Source organism: Protopterus annectens, chromosome 1.part0 (genome assembly GCF_019279795.1).
Source record: "Protopterus annectens isolate FY-2018-M chromosome 1.part0, PAN1.0, whole genome shotgun sequence".
Lineage (NCBI taxonomy): Eukaryota > Metazoa > Chordata > Ceratodontiformes > Protopteridae > Protopterus > Protopterus annectens.
In genome coordinates, this window is record NC_056725.1 from 1,873,529,117 (window position 1) to 1,873,549,222 (window position 20,106).

General features: G+C 41.9%; 1 protein-coding gene across 1 annotated transcript in view; it reads right to left on the bottom strand.

The window, feature by feature from the left end:
• NIPBL (NIPBL cohesin loading factor) overlaps positions 1–20,106 on the bottom strand; it is a 4,951,262-nt gene that overhangs the window by 2,820,769 nt on the left and 2,110,387 nt on the right. Inside the window, exons 16-17 of the mRNA XM_044076429.1 lie at positions 13,614–13,842; positions 13,349–13,500 (exon numbers count right to left, since the gene is read on the bottom strand). Coding sequence (XP_043932364.1) covers positions 13,349–13,500; positions 13,614–13,842 — 381 coding nt within the window. The remainder of the gene's footprint in view (positions 1–13,348; positions 13,501–13,613; positions 13,843–20,106) is intronic.

Below are 20,106 nucleotides of genomic sequence, written 5' to 3' on the forward strand. Positions count from 1 at the left end.
TCCAGGATAAATATCTGAGATCACAAGAAGATGCTGGTTCAAAAGAGGGAAGAATAATTTGAGACAGCATAACGTTTAAATTCCAGGGAGAATAGGGAATTTTGATAGGTCTCATGTGAAGAACGCCTTTAAGAAAAGTCTTAGATAATTTATGGCCTATAACATTTGAGCCACCAAACCCAAGGTGAAAATTTGAGATGGCAGGTAACTGGACTCGAACTGTAGCAGCTGCTGCCCCTTCCTTAAAAATCTTTGTCAAGAATTCTAAAATAGATGATAGTGGAGCTTGGAAAGGGTCAATTGTCTGCGTTTTGGCCCATATTGAGAACCTTTTCCATTTACTGCCATACAATTTCCTGGTAGATGGCTTGTGAGAAGACAAGAGAATTTGTCTTGTATCTTCTGAAATTGAATGAAGCCTGGCAATTAGGGGAAGTCGATTAGCTAAGCAGTCAGTTTCAGGGACTGCAGTGAAGGATGGAGGTCCCCTGACGGGTGCGTCAAAAGGTCCGGAACTGGGTCCAGGATCCATGGATCTTCCAAAAGATGATGGTGGAGAAACGGGAACCAAATCTGTCGAGGCCAGTAAGGGGCTATGAAAATAACAGTCCTTCCCAGCGATTTTGCTTTCTGTAAAAATCTGGGTATCAATGGGAAGGGTGGAAATTCATAAAGGAGACCCGGGGGCCAATCGTGTAAAAGTGCATCTCTCGGGGGATGATTGGGAGGTAGTATTAGGGCAAAGTAGCTTCTGCATTTTGAATTGATGTGGCTGGCAAAGAGGTCGCAGCAAAGCTGGCCTCATTTGCAGAACATCAACTCCGCAACCTGCTGTTTGAGAGACCACTCGTAAGGGAGCAATATCGCCCTGCTTAGCTTGTCCGCTACCACGTTGGATTTCCCCAAGATGTGCATTGCTAACATAAAACGCTGGGACGATACAGCCCATTGCCAGACCCTGAGGGCTTCTCGACAAAGGGGTTAAGACTTGGTTCCGCCTTGCTTGTTCAAGTACCAGAATACGGACATGTTGTCCATCTGAATTGCAATAGTTCCTAGAGGGAGAGAGTCCTGAAAGTACTGTAATGTCAGAAGTACCACTCTCATCTCTAGAACACTGATGTGCAGATGTGATTCTTGATCTGTCCATGTGCCTTAGGCAGTCTTTCCCTGAAAATGCCCCCCCCCTTATCAGGGAAGTGTCCGTGGTCACAGTGGCTACTGGGGGGGGGGGGGGCGGGGACAAAGGGTCTTCCAACTGTGACATGAAGAGACGTCAACCACCACCGAAGGTCTCTCTTGCAAGAATCCGTGATAAGAATCATGTGGTGCATTGGTAGTTTCTGGTACGACCAATGAGCAAAGAGGAGCCATTGAAGAATTTGCATATGCATCCTTGCGAGTTGTACAGCCAGGATTGCTGCCGCCATCAAACCTAGCACCTTCAAGACCACTGCTGCTGTAGCTTTGTTCTTCGACACCAGTGAGCTGACGTGCTGGCGGAGAAGTGAGACTCTTTCGGCAGGAAGACGTAGAGTGGTAGTTGAGGTATCTAACTCTGCTCCTATAAAAACGGTATGCTGCGATGGCGATAAGGCAGACTTTTCGAAGTTGATTGTAATGCCTAATTGATGGCAGAGTGTCAGAGTGTATTGTCTTGCCTGAGTCATTTGATGCCTGGTGGTAGTGGTGAGGAGCCAATCGTCTAGGTATGGAAACATCTGGAATCCTAGACATCTCAGGTGAGCCGTGACCACTGCCATTAATTTGGTGAACACTCTGGGGGCTGTAGTGAGACCAAAGGGCAGGGCTCAAAACTGGTAATGATTGGCTCCCAGCCGGAAACGCAGATGATCTCTGGAGCGTCTGTTCATCTTTATATGATAGTAGGCATCCTTGAGATTTATGGAGCACATCCAATCGCTTTTCCCTAGGAAGGGAAGAATGGACTGAAGCTTGACCATTCGGAACGTCTCTTTCTTAACGAACTGGTTGAGTCTGCTGAGGTCCCCTGTTTTCTTTGGTGCCAAAAAAAATCTTGAGTAAGTTCCGAATACAACTTGGTCTGCTGGGACTGGTTGGATGACTTTTTCTAGCAATCTGTGGACCGCTACGATTGCTAGTTCCCTGAAACTGGGTAGAACATCTGGGATTCTGTTTACAGGAATGGGAGGGGAAGAGAAAGTACAGTTATGTACCTACCATAAATGTAGATGTTAGAGTGTATTCACTGTTGCAGTCATTACACTTGGGTCATCCTGCTGGCAGGCTACCCGCAGTAGGCCTGAATTCCAAAGTCTTGGTCCGGCGTTGGTTGCTGTTGCCTCTTCCCTGACGTCAGTGCGCCAGAGGTATAAAAGATGCAGCCTATGCCATTTTCTTCAGTTTTTCTTGCCCCAGATGTCAGGTGCCCCCCGAAGGGTAGGCTAAGAAATTATGCCAATAAAAGAGCATGCACTAAAGTAAAACAATCTTCATCTATAAGCAAATACATCACATAGGTTGTAAAGAATAGAGAAGTACAGATAAATCCCAGCAAAAAAGGGGGATGGTGGGAGGGTAACCTGGACTGCAACAGTGAATACACTCTAACATCTACATTTATGGTAGGTACACAACTGTACTATGTTCATCGTGTTTCACTGTAGCAGTCATTACACTTGGGTTGAATCTCAAAGCTGAGGTTGGGTGGCTGGGCCTAAACAGAATTAGGAGAGGCTATGAGGCCCTGCAGAACTGCTGTGGCGAAGCTTGCTCTGGATTTAGAGTAAAAGGGTAAGTGGTAGTGCTCTGTAAAAGTGTGCAGTGAAGTCCAAGTTGCAGCCTCCAAAATGTCCTCGGTTGGTACTCCTCTGAGGAAGGCTGCTGAATAGCTGCTGCTCTGGTTGAATGTGGCCTGATGCCCTTAGGCACTGATTTGCCATGTTGAGAATAGCAGAAATGAATGCAGTTGGCTATCCATTTGGAAATAGTCTGCTTTGAGATAGCTTTTCCTTGAGATCCTGCAGCATATGCCACTAAGAGTTGCTCAGACTTTCTGAAAGCTTTAGTTTTGTCCAAGTAGAAGCGTAGCTGTCTGTGTATGTCCAAAGAATGTAGAAGTCTCTCCCCTTTATTCTGTGGGTTTGGATAAAAGGTAGGCAAGTGAATTGTTTGATTAAGAGCCACACTGGACATTACCTTAGGCATAAATGTTGGGTTCGCCCTCAGAGAAACCCTGCCCGGATGGAAAATTATGAAAGGTTCAACCACCATTAGTGCCTGTAACTCTGAGACTCTTCTTGCAGAAGTTATTACTAAGAGCAGAGATATTTTCCATGATAAGAATTTTATTTCGGCTGTATTGGCTGTCTCAAAAGGAGGTAGCGTGAGTTTTTCCAAGACAAAGTTGAGGTCTCATGCAGGTATTGGTGCTCTTCTTGGGGGTCTTATGTTTTTGGCCCCTCTGAGGTACTGCCTTAGTAGTGGATGTGAAAAAATAGGTGGGTCCGTATTGCAATGAGCTGAAATGGCAGAGGCATGTACCTTAATAAATGAAAAGGATAAGCCTTTGTCCAGCATTTCAGTTAGATATTGTAAAATCTGAGGAATATTTGGTACAAGCATGTCAATTCCTTATGCCTGGTTCCAAGCATAGAATCTCTTCCACTTTTCTGCATATGATTTTCTGGTGCTGAGCCTCCTAAATAACATCCATAACTGCTTTGGAGAGAGGTGTGTTCTGAATGGTTACATTATCTGCCATGCAGCCAGATTTAGGGTTCTCCGTTCGCTGTGCAATATCGGATTGTTTTGTTGGGTCAGTAAATGAGGAATTTGAGTAATGTCCAGGCTGGGCCTTGAGACAAGCTCTTTAGGATTGGGTACCAGTGCTGGCATGGCCAGTCTGGAGCAATCAGGATCATTTTTGGCTTCTCTTGTCTGACCTTTAGGAGTACCTTGGGGAGGAGAGGTAGTGGAGGAAAGGCATATACTGTAAGGTTTTTCCATCTGAATGATAGAGCATCCACTTTCCATGCTAGCTTGTGGTAAGTCCTTGTACAAAATCTCTGTAGTTGGCAGTTGTGAGGGGAGGCAAACAGATCTATGTCTGGGCATCCCCATTTCCTTGTTATTATGCTGAATATTTGAGGATCTAGTTTACACACTCGTGAGGATTCATGATGTTTCTGCTTGGTTCGCCTGCCAGAGTATTTGTCTCTCCTGGCAGGAATTGTGCTTGCAGGTGCACTTGATAAGTCAATGCTGTGTTCCACAAAATCATGGTTTGTCTGCAGAGGGGGTAGGAATGCGTGCCTCCCTGCTTATTTATGCACCACATGACTGTAGTATTGTCCATCTTTATCAGCAGTTGTCCTGGATGAAGCAGATCCTTGAAAGCTGTCAGGGCATTCAGGATAGCCAGCATTTCTTTAAGATTGATATGAAGATGCATTTGGCTTGTGGGCCATGTGCCCTGAATACATTTTCCTGCCATGTGGGCCACCCAGGCATAATCTGATGCATCTGTTATTGTCTGCCTGGCAGTGGATAGAGTGAAAGGCTGTCCCTTGTTGTGGTGACAGGCCTGTGCCCACCATCGAAACTCCTGTTGCAGGCAGGGAATGAGGGTAATTAGTTTTTCCAGGCTGTGGCAATGTTGAGTCCAAACACTTTTTAGATACCATTGTAGTTTCCTCATATGCAGTCTTGCATATGGAATTAACAGAATGCAGGATGCCATGAAGCCCAAAGCCTGCAGAATTTTTCTTGCAGATAACTGGGTTTTTGTTGCCAACATTTCGAAGTAAGAAGTCAGTTGCCTTTGTCTGGCGTGAGAGAAGCCATCTGGGCAGTTGTATTTAAGCTTGCACCCAGGAATATTATCTCTTGAGCGGGTACTAGTTTTGATTTCTTTTTGTTTACTGTGTACCCTAGGCAAATTAAACTTTTTACAAACGCCAGATGCTTTAGTAGAATGTCCTTGTTCTCTGCTTGAAAAAAGCAGTCGTCCAAGTAGGGATACATTTGAATTCCTCTGTCTGCAAAAAGCAATTACTGGTGCCAGGCATTTTGTAAAGACCCTGGGCACAGTAGATAAGCCAAAGGGCAGTGCAGAGAATTGGAAGTGCATTGAGCCAGCTATGAATCTGAGGTATCTTCTGCAAGATTGTCTGATTGGGACATGCAGGTATGCCTCTTAGGTCCAAGGATACAAGCCAAGCCTTCTTGTCCAGCATGGGCAGAAGCTGCTGCAGAGTCAACATTTTGAATTTTGGAATGTCCAGAAAAGTGTTTAAAATAGAAAGGTCCAGTATTGGTCTCCAGGCTTTGTCCTTTCTGGGTACCAAGAAAAGTCATGAGTAAAATACTTGTCCCTGCTCCTGTAGAGGTACTCGCTGAATGGTCCTCATGTCCATGAGGGATGAAACTTGCTTTTGTGTCTCTGCCCAATGATTGTGTAGCAGGTCTGGCATGCCTTTTGCCTTTGGCAGGGTGTGAAAGTGGAACCTGTAACATTGAGACACTATATTCAAGACCCATTTGTCCTGGGTGATCATGTGCCAGTTTTGTGAAAAAAGTGCTAGTTTTCCCCCCAAGAGGGCCTCCCAAAAGATAAGTGCTTGGTACTGGTAGAGGAAAGTCACTGGGACTGTTTCCTACAAGATTGAGATTTGTCTTCTCTGCTTTTGGAGGTAGAAGCACCCCATTGTTTAGGCCTGCATGAGCCTTGGGGCTGGGATCTGCCTCTAGGGCGTCTCTATCTGCCTCTTTGTGGCCTGACACTGGAAAGGACCAATTTTTTGATGGCCAGTTCCTGCTAAATCTGGGTGGCTGTACCTGTAAGAAATCCTTAACTGTCTGCATAGATTTCGCTTTATCCTCCATTTTCTTCAACACCTCTTCTGCCTTAACACCAAAGTATCATGCTGTAATGGAACATGCCTCCTAATCACAGAACCCGTTACAGCAGCCCAACAAGAGGCCTCCAAAGAATCAAAACCACATTGCAAAGTATGTTTTCCCACATGTTCAGCTGCATGCAATAAATCCTGCATTTCCTTGTTTTCTGGACATTCAGAGCTAGCCAACAATTTCTGTCTTAAGAGTGACATTTAAGTATTGCTGATATTTAAGCATATGAAATTGAGAATTTAAAGCCCTTACAGCCAAAGTAGCAGAAGTGTAAACTTTTTTCCCCCATCTATCCAGTGCCCTTGAATCTCTATCAGAGGGAACAGGGTTTTTAGCAGTGGAAGCCTTGACTCCCTTAGGACCCTGAGATATGGTTTCTGGGTCAGCAGCAGGGTTTTCTGTATAGAAATTTATGGGAGTCTGGGACCCTGTAGTATCTGTCTGGCTTAACAGGTGCAGGGGGTATAGAGTCTGGAGACAGGCCGGACTCTGAAAAAGCATCATCTGCAATGTCCAGAACAGGGGGAATAGCAAAAGGCCTGTGCTGAGGAAGTAAAATAAAATCTGAGCCTTTTCTTAGATTCTGAATAATCCTGGCTCTCTCAATGAAAGTGCTCCCTCATAGTATGCAGGGTTTCCCCAAAGGAGTAATCTTCAAGAGGTGAAGCTGAAGGAATAGATTCTTCAGCATCAGAATCCTCATAGGGAGGAAGGGAGTATTCCTGTTCAGAGGAGAAATCAGAGGAAATGGAAACCTGATCTGAAGATTCATATTCTGCCTCTTGCCTAGGCCTCTTATCAGGAGGGGGATGGGAACCCCTGATCAAAGTAATAAGGTCTTCGGCCATTTTGAGCATCTGTTTTTTAGGCATGGAAGTCTGTCCTGGAGAATGCTGTACTTGTTTATTTGTCTTTAGAGCTGCTTTAGTCTTTGGCTTTGAGGCTGAAGATGGCTTTACATATAACTGTGTAGGTCTGAAAACACCCTCAGAAACCGATGCCTGCACAGCGGCTCTGGACTCATCTGAGGGAATGGGTTCCGAGGATCCAATTCCTTGAGTTTCCAGTGGCCCAGTCGGCTCCACAAGGGAGTCGGAAGCAGCCTGTGGCTCTGAGGTAGTGGGTGTCAGGGGCTGCGAAAGCGCCTCACTGAGAACCGGCAAACAGACGACTAGCTTAGCGGAAGTCTCGTCGGTTTTGGACCTCAGATGCCTGTCCTTGTCTTTATCCTTGCGTTTTTTTTTATAAACTCTGGTCGTCGGCTGTTCCGCCGGCATTGTATAATTGAATCTTCGGCCTAAGTAATGAAAGGCAAAATCGTACCGACGCTTAATAGTGCGTTGGTTAAATCTAGCACAAAACCGATAACAAGCAACGTCGTGGTCAGGGCCTAGGCAAGGAATACAGTAAGAGTGAAAATCCTTATGAGGTATTTGCTTCCCACAAGAAATACAACTGTTAACTTTTTCTGACATTGGTCTGGAGCAAGAAAAAAGTTTCCCCAACAGGGTACTTAGCTTTAATGAAGACTTCGGATCTGAAATTCGAATTCGAAAATCTCAGGAGTCGGCCGACTGGCACTTGCGAACTGCTTTTGCTTCGGGCACCGCGCTGCAAGAAAGACTGAAGAAAATGGCGTCGGCTGCATCTTTTATACCCCTGGTGCACTGACGTCAGGGAAGAGGCGACAGCAACCAACGCCAGACCAAGACTTTGGAATTCAGGCCGACTGCGGGTAGCCTGCCAGCAGGATAACCCAAGTGTAATGACTGCAACAGTGAAACACGATGAACATTGGTATGAAATATCGTCTGGAAATTATGCTTTGTACCCATGTATCTCATGTTATGTTTAGCCAAGCTTCTGGGTACAAAGACAAGCGACCCCCGACTGCCTCCAGAGGGAAACAGTCAGGCCCCCTTTCAAAGGCAGTGGTAGAGTTGACCGGAAAACTGACCCCTGTCAATCTGTTGCTGCAGACCCCCTCTGCCGCGGGGGCGGCGTCTTCCATTCTAACCCCCTCCTCTGCCTCTAGAGGGGGTTTCTCCACGTGTGCCCTGAAAGGCTCCCTGTGCTTTTCGGAACCACATTTTCCCTCCCCTAGGGCCTTGGGGGTAGGGCCGAGTAGGGGTAGAAAAACGGACTCCAACAGCAGATAAGGTCTTGCCCTCCTGCTCACACCTGATTAAAGTTTCCTTTACTTTAGGCCCAAACAGTGATGAGCCATCGAATGGAGTCTTGATAAAGGAAGACTTAAAGGGTTCCGCAAAGGAACAGAGACGCATCCAGGCTTGACTTTGAAGAGCAATGCCCGAACTAGCGGCTCTACTCGAACCTTCAGCTGCATAGGACATGAGACGCATGGACGCGTTTACCACTGAGTTTAGGGTAGCAAGCTGGGCATTGACTTTGTCGGCCACCCCTGCAGCTACTGTACCCTGGAGAGTATCTCCTAGCTCTTTCAGGAGATCTCTTTGTAGTCTCATAAAATGGGTTAAGTAGTTCAGTGATTGCAGAGAAAAAGTCACTGAACTAAACATGTGTTTCCCACATCTATCCATGACCCTAGAATCTCTGTTACGAGGTTGGATAGATGTGGATGTCTCAGACACTTCCTTTTTGGTGGCTGCAGCTACTACCATAGCATCAACAGGCACTCCCTTTGTCAAAAATGGCTTGTCCACTGGGGCAGACATGAATTTATTGGGCTTACGAGGAACAGGTTCCATGGCTTCCTGTGACTCCCACGCCTTACGAGAGATCAGTTTCATGAGCTGGTCGTAAGGTGGAGACCCAAAAGCTTTCAAGAGCACAAACACGGCCTCAGTAGGGGTCTTGGACTGCCAATCGCCCCTCTGACTAAGGAGCTCTACTACCTCTGCAAAGGAGATATCCTCAGAGGGGGATCGCGGAGACCCTTCTGACTCATCCAAGGTTGTGTCAGATGTCAAAGACTCCAGTGGGGAGTCTAAGTGCCTCCTCTTGCACAGTCTCTTCCTGGGCACCTCCTCAGTGGGGGGATCTGGGGAGGTCTCAGAAGAGCAGGGGATGCCCTGTGGGGGTACTTGAGGCTTGGGGTCTATACGCTTAGGGGGACCGGTAGATGAAGCAGACACAGGAGCTTGAGGGGAGAGGGAAGACCGAACCGATGCTGACGTTGTCTTTGGAGACAAAACTCTCCTCATAGCATCGAAGGCACCATGGCTCTGACGAGAAGGAGTGGACGGACCCGAGAGTACCATCCGATCCTCCTGCACTGAAACCATAGGCTCCGAGCTCGAGGTAGGAGCCAAGCTCATCCGAGCCGAAGCCCCAAGAGGAAGAGTCGGCACTGACAAATCGGTTTGACTATCCTTCCCGGACCCGATGGGAGAGTGTCGGCTCCTAGAGTTCTCGGTCAGCGCCAAGGACATCCGAGTAGATAGAGCCGATAACACCGGTGCGGGTATAGGCTCCAAGGGTTTGACAATCATCGGTTCAGTTTCTTTCTGCTCCGAGAGTCCAATACAGCTCGGAGGAGTAGACAAATCTGGTTCCATGGTCTTTGGCACCAACGAGAGCTGGTCAGGGCCGACAACAATTTGGCAAGTCCTGGTGCCTGTAAAAGCTTCTGCACTAGCCGATCCATGTCCAAATCTGAAAGGCTGACTGAGGACTTAGATGAATGCACCGAAGGTGCTGACTGGAGCAGAGGAGAAGAGGGAACTTCAGAGACTGGCTCCAATACTGAGAGCTGGCTCCGAATCAAATGTACACTCGGTTCCGAGGTCTGTGGAACCGATGACCTTCCCTCTGAAGTTTTTGCCTTTTTTGCCACTTTGTCTTAAGATTTTGTGGATTTTGAGGATTTGGAGGACGTGCTAGTACCCTTCATGGCTACTCAACACCTCAGAAAAGGATTGCTGTAGCAATCCCCTGTCTATTAGCTTCTTCCTTCTCTTCAAGAGGACTCTTGAAGAAAAGGAATGGCAAATGCTGCAAGTGTCTTGGAGGTGTTTAGCCCCCAGACAGTAGACACACTGAATGTGTCCGTTAGTGACGGACATTTTCTGCCCACAATCTGGGCATTTCTTGAATCCCGATTTAGGATGGGATTTTTCCTCGTCATCCAACATAGTTAAGGTAAAATAAACTAGTATACTGCAAAGACAAAGACAGTAAAGGTCCTTACTTTACTTGTGAAGACCCACAAAGTAACTAAGCCCAATACGGGCACTATTCATAACAACTAACTATAGTTTACAAATACAGGGCTAAAGAAGCCCACAGAGAAAAACCCTGACTATAAGAAAAAGATTAGTAAGTCTAAATAGGGCTAAAGGCCCACACAAAACAACTAAGCCAACAGGGCACTAACTATCCAAAACTATAGAAACTATCAAATTTTTAAACACTAATACACAACTATCCTCTAAAAGAAAAAGAAAGTTTTTTTTTATAAGAACTTGCTTTTTTTTTTTTTTTTTTTTTAATTACAAATGATCCGAGGTAGCTGGATCACCGAGATCTCTCTTGCCGCGGCAAATTAGATCTGAGGTAATTCCAGCAGTGCACTCTGGGATAAGGGGCTTGGTCTCGAGCTACTGGCAAACCTTGAGCTTTGCTATTGGCTGTGTCGGAGCCGAGGATCTGCTCCGAACCCATCAGTGAGAATAAACGGCGAGATTTAACAACTTCACATCAAGGATTGTTAGTCAGTGAAGACAGTTATAAATTAATGGTTACTAGAAATAAAATCAGTAAGATCACCCCCCCCCACACACACACAAAAAAGGTAATCCTGAAAAATGCAAACTACTTTATTACAAGATGAATAAAATTACAGCTGTCAAGTAAAATCTTCCAGAGCAGAGCTGAAGTCTCAGGAAACCAGAAACAAGAATGTGGTAAATTATACTGCTCATCTAGGGCCTGTGACAGACAAATCCAGGAACTAGAAATACAAACCTTTTACATAGTCCTTTTTAGCACTTCTCTGACATGGATAAGTGCCAAATTTGTTCCGAAAGTTATTAATGCTCATCTAAAAATGGACACCTTGGAGTCCAGTGGAGCTTCTCAATGAAACAGAACAATTTCTCAGAAAGCGAAAAGGATCCAAAAAACAATCTGTGTCTAGGTATAGCCTTCTTGGTCAGGTACAGTCATGCCATGGTTAGGAGGAAATTTTCAGTTTAAGCATTTCTCAGTGGTTTGGTACGTGAAAACAACATTATATCAGTGTTGAAGGCTGGCAGAAGCAGCTAAAACATGTGTTAAAACTGCTTCAATCTTTCCAGAAAGAAAGAAGCATAGGAAGGACACATCAAAACAGTAGTAGAGATCCCTTAACCTAAGGACAGACTGTTGACAAAATGAGGTCTGTCAATATCCTATCATAATCCATGTCTTTAATCATTTAAAGGGGAGAGGAAAGTTGCTCCAGAGGAAATGCAAAAACCCCAGCAGAATGATAGAATCATCAAACATCTAAGTGATGTACACATTTGGAAAGGAATTGTGCAAGTGTCTGCCAGACTCTCTCCAACAACTCCCTTCCAGCAAACACATAGGGTTAGAGCAAAATAACTGGCCAAAACATAATTGGTGGTCTTGTCAATTGTTTAATCACCCCCTTTCAATGCATTTGCTTCATGCACTGCGAGGTTACTTCCATATAGACATAGGTAATGCAAACACCAATGGGATACAGAGGCACAGAAGCAGCAGCAAATGAATGAAAGGGAGAGTAGCAGACAACAGGACCAAAAGACCAAAAGGATGGAGGACAATGGAATAAGACATGGTTGGGGAGTGTCAAAGAAAAATGACTACAGAACAAGTATAGCATTAAGAACTGAAAAGTGAACAAGGAACTGCATTTACTATACAATGCCATGCATATCAGACATAAGTAAGGCGACACTTCCTCTATCTGTTTACAAACAAGTAATGACCGTTTCAGGTGATTATCATGATTTGTTTAAATGATACACTACAATACCTTTGAAATTAAAGCCCATTATACCTGGTCAAGTTGTCAGCTGCTAAATTATTGCTTTAGTGTTTCTACTGCCACTACAAGCTTCTGAGTGTATTTTATTTATTTATTGTTAACAGGATACAAAATTTGTAAACTCCGTCCCATTCCCTTTCTTGTATCGAAATTTTCACGTCTCCCTATTCCTTCTATTCCAGCAGTCTCCACCTATAAAAAAAAGTCAATAACATCAACACCAGTTGTACCTGTCAGCAACTTCATCTACGATTTTCCTCAACTTACTGATGGACCTCTGAAACCAAGCACCAGCTCCAAAAGCAATGCATCAGTAAGCCCTCTCAAGTAATGAATGCAGCTGTTATTCAGATCACCCCACTCCCAACTTTGTTTACAACACATTTAATGACATCAAGGCGGACATGCACAATCCCTTATGTACCCCTCTTATAATCTATAAATACAACACGTTCAGCTGTACCATCAATAAAGATGGCTCCCCAGCATTAAAAAGAACAAATGGAGAAGAGCAGATGTAATTCTAGGTGTCAGTCTAGGGAACATGTGGCATTTAAGACGAACTTGCAGAAAAAGCCAGGCTGATCAATGCTGGAAGAATGAAAAAAAAATATCTATTACTGACCTTTAGGGCTGAACCTAAAATGAAGCTAAGGAAGTAGGATTACACTACTGAGAAAACACAAGGCACTCACCTCAGGAGAAACAGCAGCTGCAGGAAGTCAACTGCAGTTACCAGTGTGAAGAGGAAACAAGAGGAACACATTAGGCAGTCATGCACAAGAAACCTTAAGACTGAAAACATTCAGTTTCCTGCTGAACCTAACACAACATGCCTAGAACTTTACATGCCTCTCCAGCTTGAATGAGAGCAATCTGTATCCCAAAGCCATGTTATCAATTACATTCCAAAGTGAGTATTACTTTAATAATTTCTTGACTGCTCATACACAGATAGTCTGCTCACAAAATGCATCCTTTTCAGTTTTTATCAAACAGAGCAGGCTAAAGAAATGAACCAAATTATGATCAGAGACCACAGTAAAATATCACTTTCCACAAAAAAAAAACAAACAAAAAAAAAAAAAAATCAAAAATCAACCAATCCAGGGTCTTTTCATTTTCACCAATGTTGCACGTCCGTCCAAGCTACTGAAGCTCATTTCACACTAGTCACAAACAGCTTGTGATAGCTCATCTCTACACAAGTGGATTAGATCTCAGCAACATTAAGTACAAGAACATTTCCATTATCAAAAAAGCCTGGTTACAAATTTCTACTAATTATATCAACAAAAAAGTACCTACATTATGGAAACTCCAGCTACCAAAGTTTTTTAACCTGTGGATTTCGTCTCAGCAGCTAATACAATTTCACATCATAGATGGCAAAAAATATTAGATGCAAATCTGCCTACTGATAAAATTGCTTAATTTATTGCATTTTTAACTACTTGCCTGCAATATTGTAGTATCCGTGAGGAGCTGAATCTCTAACAGCTCAGACAAATTGCTCACAATGTCGCACACCTTGTTGTAAAGCATTACTATAACTCTCTGCTTATGAGATGAACATTTGGCTCGCTTTGCCTTTGAACTCACAACACCACCTACAAAAATTAAAAAAGTGAAAGTAACTATTTTCATAAAAAAAAAATCTGATAAATAAAATACTTACCTACAAAATCAAGTTCAAGAAACACAAAAATGTTGCCACACTAACCACCATGAGGATCCACCCTGTAGACAGGATCATACTGTGGGTACAGTGTATTCTGCAAGTGGAATTTAGTATACTGTATCATTCTTTCTATGACATCTTCTATATACACGGCCTTTGGCATATTGGGGGACGTCATGATATTGATGGCTGTAAGAGAGGCATCGGCAGATTTAGTGACTCTCTCCATGATGAGATCCCGCCATAGTCTTTCTTCATCTTCATCATTGTTCTGTAAGAAAAAACATTTCTGCATTAATACTACAAAAAAAATATAAACACACACGTACACACACAATATATATATATATATATGTATTATGGGCCAGTGCCTGTCAGCCCACTCTCCAAACGTACACAGCTAACAATAATGGGATATATCCAAGGAAGGCAGCTCATCCTTCCTCAATTCCTTCTAGGCAGTCTGGTCTGAAGACTAATGAAGAAAGCATGGCCACCACTTAATTTCCAATAATCTTGAGGAAGGTAAAATAGAAAGGTGATTATGACCTCAAGCTGCAACAAACAATCTACATAACCCATACTGTACAGAGCAATCTCAACTTGAATGACTCCTTAGCAACTAAGCAAAAAGGATGGAGGAAAAAGACAGAGACCGGGTATGAAGTCCCATATAAGAGCACCGTCAAGGCTTGCTGTGATTCAGAGTTGGTTGCCTGGATTGCAAAGTTTTGCAAAAAAAAAAAAAAAAAAAGAAAGATTAAGATATTAGATGAGCACTGTTTGGCCTAATCTACCGGAGTTTACTTATCACCACACTACTTGCAGGGACTGCCTTATGCCTGTACTGTGCATTACTGTACACCACCACAGATCCTGACACAACTTAGCTTAAGGGAGGATTATTTAAATCTTCAACTACATTTAAATCTCCCAAGCCACCAATCTTGTGACCTCATACAGTACCCCACTACTTCTCATACACATCTCTAAAATAAAGCTGTTGTACTTGGCTACTACGGACCTTCTTGATTTGCTAAATCTCATGCCCTAGCTTATCCAGTGATTTATACAGCTAACCAAAATAGTGAGCTCATCCCACAGTCACTCTCATTTTGCCTCCACTTGCCTTATGCTTTTAGACATCAGTATTTTTCTGACCAGTAAACCACAAGAACAGAAAACTCCACCTTGAGTGACAAATTTAAATCTAATGTATGCACCACCTTTTTACATGTCTTTCACTGCCCCTTTTGACCCACCTTATGAATTGCATAGCCTTAACCTAATCCCATAATACATTTGCTCATGCTTCCAACATATCTACTTACAGCACCTTTCCTCTACATTACACACACTGCATTCTACCAGTTATCTTTCTACTCTACAGATGCACAAAACAGACAATGTAGCATTTTCCTGTTGCCCAATCTTCCTCGAGGTCTTTAAAACCCTAAAGGATGCTGTAAGACAGAATCTTACAGACTACATATGAACAGTAACACTATTTCTATTTGTGATCCTATGTTTTCCATTTACACAAGTATGCCACTGGTAACCCTCGCATCTTTCTCACTCGGCTTTGCTTACCATCAACTCATTTGAAAGGACTACATCAGCTCCCTTTAGAGAATGCATTTCTGATTTACAAGGAAGTATCCCCATAACTCAATTAACTAAAGCAAGAGGCGTACAAAAAACTGCTGCAGAACGTCAATGATGCGTAAAAATCTGTGGTAGATTCCTTGATGTCACGAAAGATGAAACCAGTTAATCCAAAATTAGTGAACTTTTATTGCACAGAACCACATAAAAAGATTAAGCGCTTTCACCTACTAAAAACGTAGGCTTCATCAGAACATCTCATGAATACATTCTGTGACTTAAATAATGTTAATTTGGCGCCAAAACTTAATACTAAGCACATTTAAAGCTACATGCATTCAATACTTCTAAATATACAATATCCATTCAATTCATTAAAACACATCATTTGCCATTACTTACATATTCTATGTGACTTAAAATACTAAAAACTATTAAACTTAATATTTTAAAAATGCATTTATATATATACATGTGAAAAACAATAAGTTAGGAATATTCTAATATACTTTTCATAGAAATACTCTCATTCAAACCTGGAGGGGTGGTAGCATCTGTTAAAATTTGCCAATAACTTTCTCTATAAGACAATAGATTTTTAATGTTACCACCCCTAGGGTTTGGTATAACTGTCTCTAAAATACCAAATCTAAATTGGTGTTCAATTCCTTTATTAATAACATGTTTTGCTAAAGCATTCTTTTCATCTCTTTTCTTAATGCAATAAATATGTGCATAAATTCTCTTTCTAAATTTCTGCTCAGTTTTACCTATGTAGTATGACGGACACATAGTGCATTTTGCCATATATACTAGGAATTTACTATTACAGTTCCCCTTCTTAAAGAAAATTTTTGTTCTATTATAGTTCAACAGTTTTAAATCAGTGTCTTCCAACACGAAGCTACACTGATTACAACTGCCGCATCTCCTAGTACTTAAACTTTTTCCTCCGCCTATAGTTCTTACTTCACATTTGTCTTTTTCCAATAAACTTTTTAAATTTAAAGCCATTTTGTTATTTGTGAAGTAAGAACTATAGGCGGAGGAAAAAGTTTAAGTACTAGGAGATGCGGCAGTTGTAATCAGTGTAGCTTTGTGTTAGAAGACACTGATTTAAGACTGTTGAACTATAATAGAACAAAAATTTTCTTTAAGAAGGGGAACTGTAATAGTAAATTCCTAGTATATATCGCAAAATGCACTATGTGTCCGTCATACTACATAGGTAAAACTGAGCAGAAATTTAGAAAGAGAATTTATGCACATATTTATTGCATTAAGAAAAGAGATGAAAAGAATGCTTTAGCAAAGCATGTTATTAATAAAGGAATTGAACACCAATTTAGATTTGGTATTTTAGAGACAGTTATACCAAACCCTAGGGGTGGTAACATTAAAAATCTATTGTCTTATAGAGAAAGTTATTGGCAAATTTTAACAGATGCTACCATCCCTCCAGGTTTGAATGAGAGTATTTCTATGAAAAGTATATTAGAATATTCCTAACTTATTGTTTTTCACATGTATATATATATATAAATGCATTTTTAAAATATTAAGTTTAATAGTTTTTAGTATTTTAAGTCACATAGAATATGTAAGTAATGGCAAATGATGTGTTTTAATGAATTGAATGGATATTGTACATTTAGAAGTATTGAATGCATGTAGCTTTAAATGTGCTTAGTATTAAGTTTTGGCGCCAAATTAACATTATTTAAGTCACAGAATGTATTCATGAGATGTTCTGATGAAGCCTACGTTTTTAGTAGGTGAAAGCGCTTAATCTTTTTATGTGGTTCTGTGCAATAAAAGTTCACTAATTTTGGATTAACTGGTTTCATCTTTCGTGACATCAAGGAATCTACCACAGATTTTTACGCATCATTGGCGTTCTGCAGCAGTTTTTTGTACGCCTCTTGCTTTAGTTGTTTGTTTACAGCTGCTTGTGTTCAGTAGTATGGAAGAGATGCGTAATACTTTTGGAGCAGCCTCACCCGCCGAGCGAGACGAACTTTCGGAGATACGGGCTGAAGTGAAGTCACTGAAGGGTGAAATCGGCAAGCTCTTGGATGTGGTCAATTCCTTGCTGCAGCAAGGAGTGAACACGTTTGTTTCTGCTAAGGGAGCAGTATTGGGCAGGCGTAATAGTTTGTCTGTCAGCGACAAGAATGATGCAGTATTTGGGCACGATGGTAGTCCTTTAATCAGATCTTCTGATCAAAACGTAATGCAATCGGATATATTGATTACCTCGTCACCAGGAATCCCAAATGGTCAAAAGCCAGCGTCTAGGGAGGCGCAAGGGACTGATTTACCGGTAGTTAGATCTACGGACAATGCGAACAGCAGACTGGCGCCAACGGACTTTACATTTGATTTCTCTTTTGCAAACACAGTCGATGAAATTAGGAGAACAGGTACTAGACCCAAGATGGGGAATGGCATGAAAACGTATGCGAATGCCACAGGCAATGCTCGTGAACTAAAAGATACTGTTAAAGAAAGCACTCAATCCAGAACTGTTAACAATATTGGTAGAAAAAACAAAGAGTGCTTTCTTAAAGATTTTTTAGAATACGACTGTGCATTTGAAGTTAACAAACACAAAGGAAATGTGAATGCCAATTTTAAACACAATGGCACTTTAAAAGAAATTATATATGAATTTGGTAGGAAACTGAATGTTATTAATTCCATCAAATTAGATAATGCCTATTTATCTCATTGCATTAGTTTGGGTATTGTGCCTATGGGCCTTCGATTTTTAAAAGTTCCCATGGGAATTGATTTAACTAAAGAAAGTATTAATGAATTTAACAAACTTATTGATACTTTCGGTATTGAATATATGAGAAAACTTATGGAATATAATGATGCTAAATTATGTTTATTACTAAGTGAGGTTGATCAGATGAATGAAAACATATTGTCTGATTTAATGTTTATGAATTGGAAGAAGCTATATCACAAGCAATTTGAAAATGCTGAATATAAAACTAAGACAGCATATGTAAGAAAAAGTAGAAAATTAAGTAGGGACAAGGAACAATATGAAGCAGGGATGGCATACACATGGAAACCATCTTTTCAGTGTTCACAAGATAGACAGGTTAATAGTGTTAAAAAGGAAAATTTTCAAGAGGGAAACAACAGAAGGGGTACAAAAGACGGACCAAGAACAACACATGGAGGAAGAAAGGATACAGGTACAATCAGGATTGGTACTTGGTTTGGATGAAGTTTTGGAAATTGACAGTGTTGATGCTGGTAATATACATAAGAGTGTTATTAACAAATGCAATAATTTTCAGATTTTTAATTATACCAATCTAACACTGACTCCAGCTCATTTCAGCCTTTTAGCTAAAGGTATGAAATATAATCCAACTCCATCATTCAGAGTGGTAGATACTATTTGTGAAGTTAAGAAATATATAAGGAAGTTAAACTTGGCTATAATGTTTAAGGACAATAAAACTACAGGAAATAGTAATAATACTTTAAAGAAAAAGAGTAGTTTTATGCCAATTATGAATTCAGATATTCACAGATATGAAAAGTACAGTTTTGTACCTACCATAAATGTAGATGTTCGAGGATCCACATTGCTGCAGTCATAACCTGTGGGTAGTCCGCTGTCCTCGGTCGGCCCGAATACCAAAGTGTTAGGCTGGCGTCGGTCATAGTCGCTCAGATCTGACGTCAGTACGCAGTGGTACTAAAGCGCATGACCGACGCCATATCCTCAGTCTTTCTTGCCCCAGATGTCAGAAGGCCTAAAAAGGAAAGGCCATAGCCAAACATAGAAAATACCCAACTACCAATTACAGAAAAAATAATCACCCCAAAAGCAACACAGCAACCCTAAACTACAGAGGGGAAGGAGGGAGGGTAAATTGGACTGCAGCAATGTGGATCCTCGAACATCTACATTTATGGTAGGTACAAAACTGTACTATGTTCTTCGTCTCGCATTGCTGCAGTCATAACCTGTGGGTAGAATCCCAAAGCAAAGGTAAGGGAGGTTGGCCAAATCAAAAAGCACTAGGAGCTGCTAACATGCCCTGCAAAACTGCAGTGGCAAACCCAGCCCTAGATTTGGAATAAAGAGGGAGATGGTAATGTTTAGTAAAAGTGTGCACTGAACTCCAAGTAGCTGCCTCCAAAATATCCTTAGTAGCTACTCCCCTTAAAAAAGCAGTAGAAGTGGCAGTAGCCCTAGTGGAATGAGGTCTAATCCCAGCGGAACCTCCTTTCCATGATGAGAATAACAAAAAGCAATACAATGGCTAATCCACTTAGAAATAGTTTGCTTTGAAACAGGTTTTCCTTGTGAACCAAAGGCAAAAGAAATGAATAACTGTTGAGACTGCCTGAACCCTTTAGTTCTGCTCAAATAATAACGCAACTGCCTGTGAATATCCAAAGAGTGCAAAATTTTTTCCCCTTTATTTTGGGGATCAGCATAAAAAGTAGGCAAATGAATAGATTGGTTCAAGGCCACATCAGAAACAACTTTAGGCATAAAAGTAGGGTTAGTACGCAAGGATACCCTATCCTTATGAAATATTAGGAAGGGTTCAACTGCCATTAGAGCCTGTAATTCAGATACCCTCCTAGCAGACGTAATGGCCAACAAAAAAGCAGTCTTCCAAGACAAAAACTTCAACTCAGCTGTAGCAGCAGGTTCAAAAGGAGGTAAAGTCAGCTTTTCCAACACAAAATTGAGATCCCAGGAAGGAGTAGGAGCTCTACGGGGGTCTTATATTCATTGCCCTCTAAGAAATTGCTTAAACAAAGGGTGAGAAAATAATGGTGGGTCACAGTCATAGTGAGCAGAAATGGCTGCAGCATGAACTTTCACGGAGGAGAAAGACAAACCCTTGTCTAATAATTCTGTAAGGTACTGTAGTGTAACACTCAA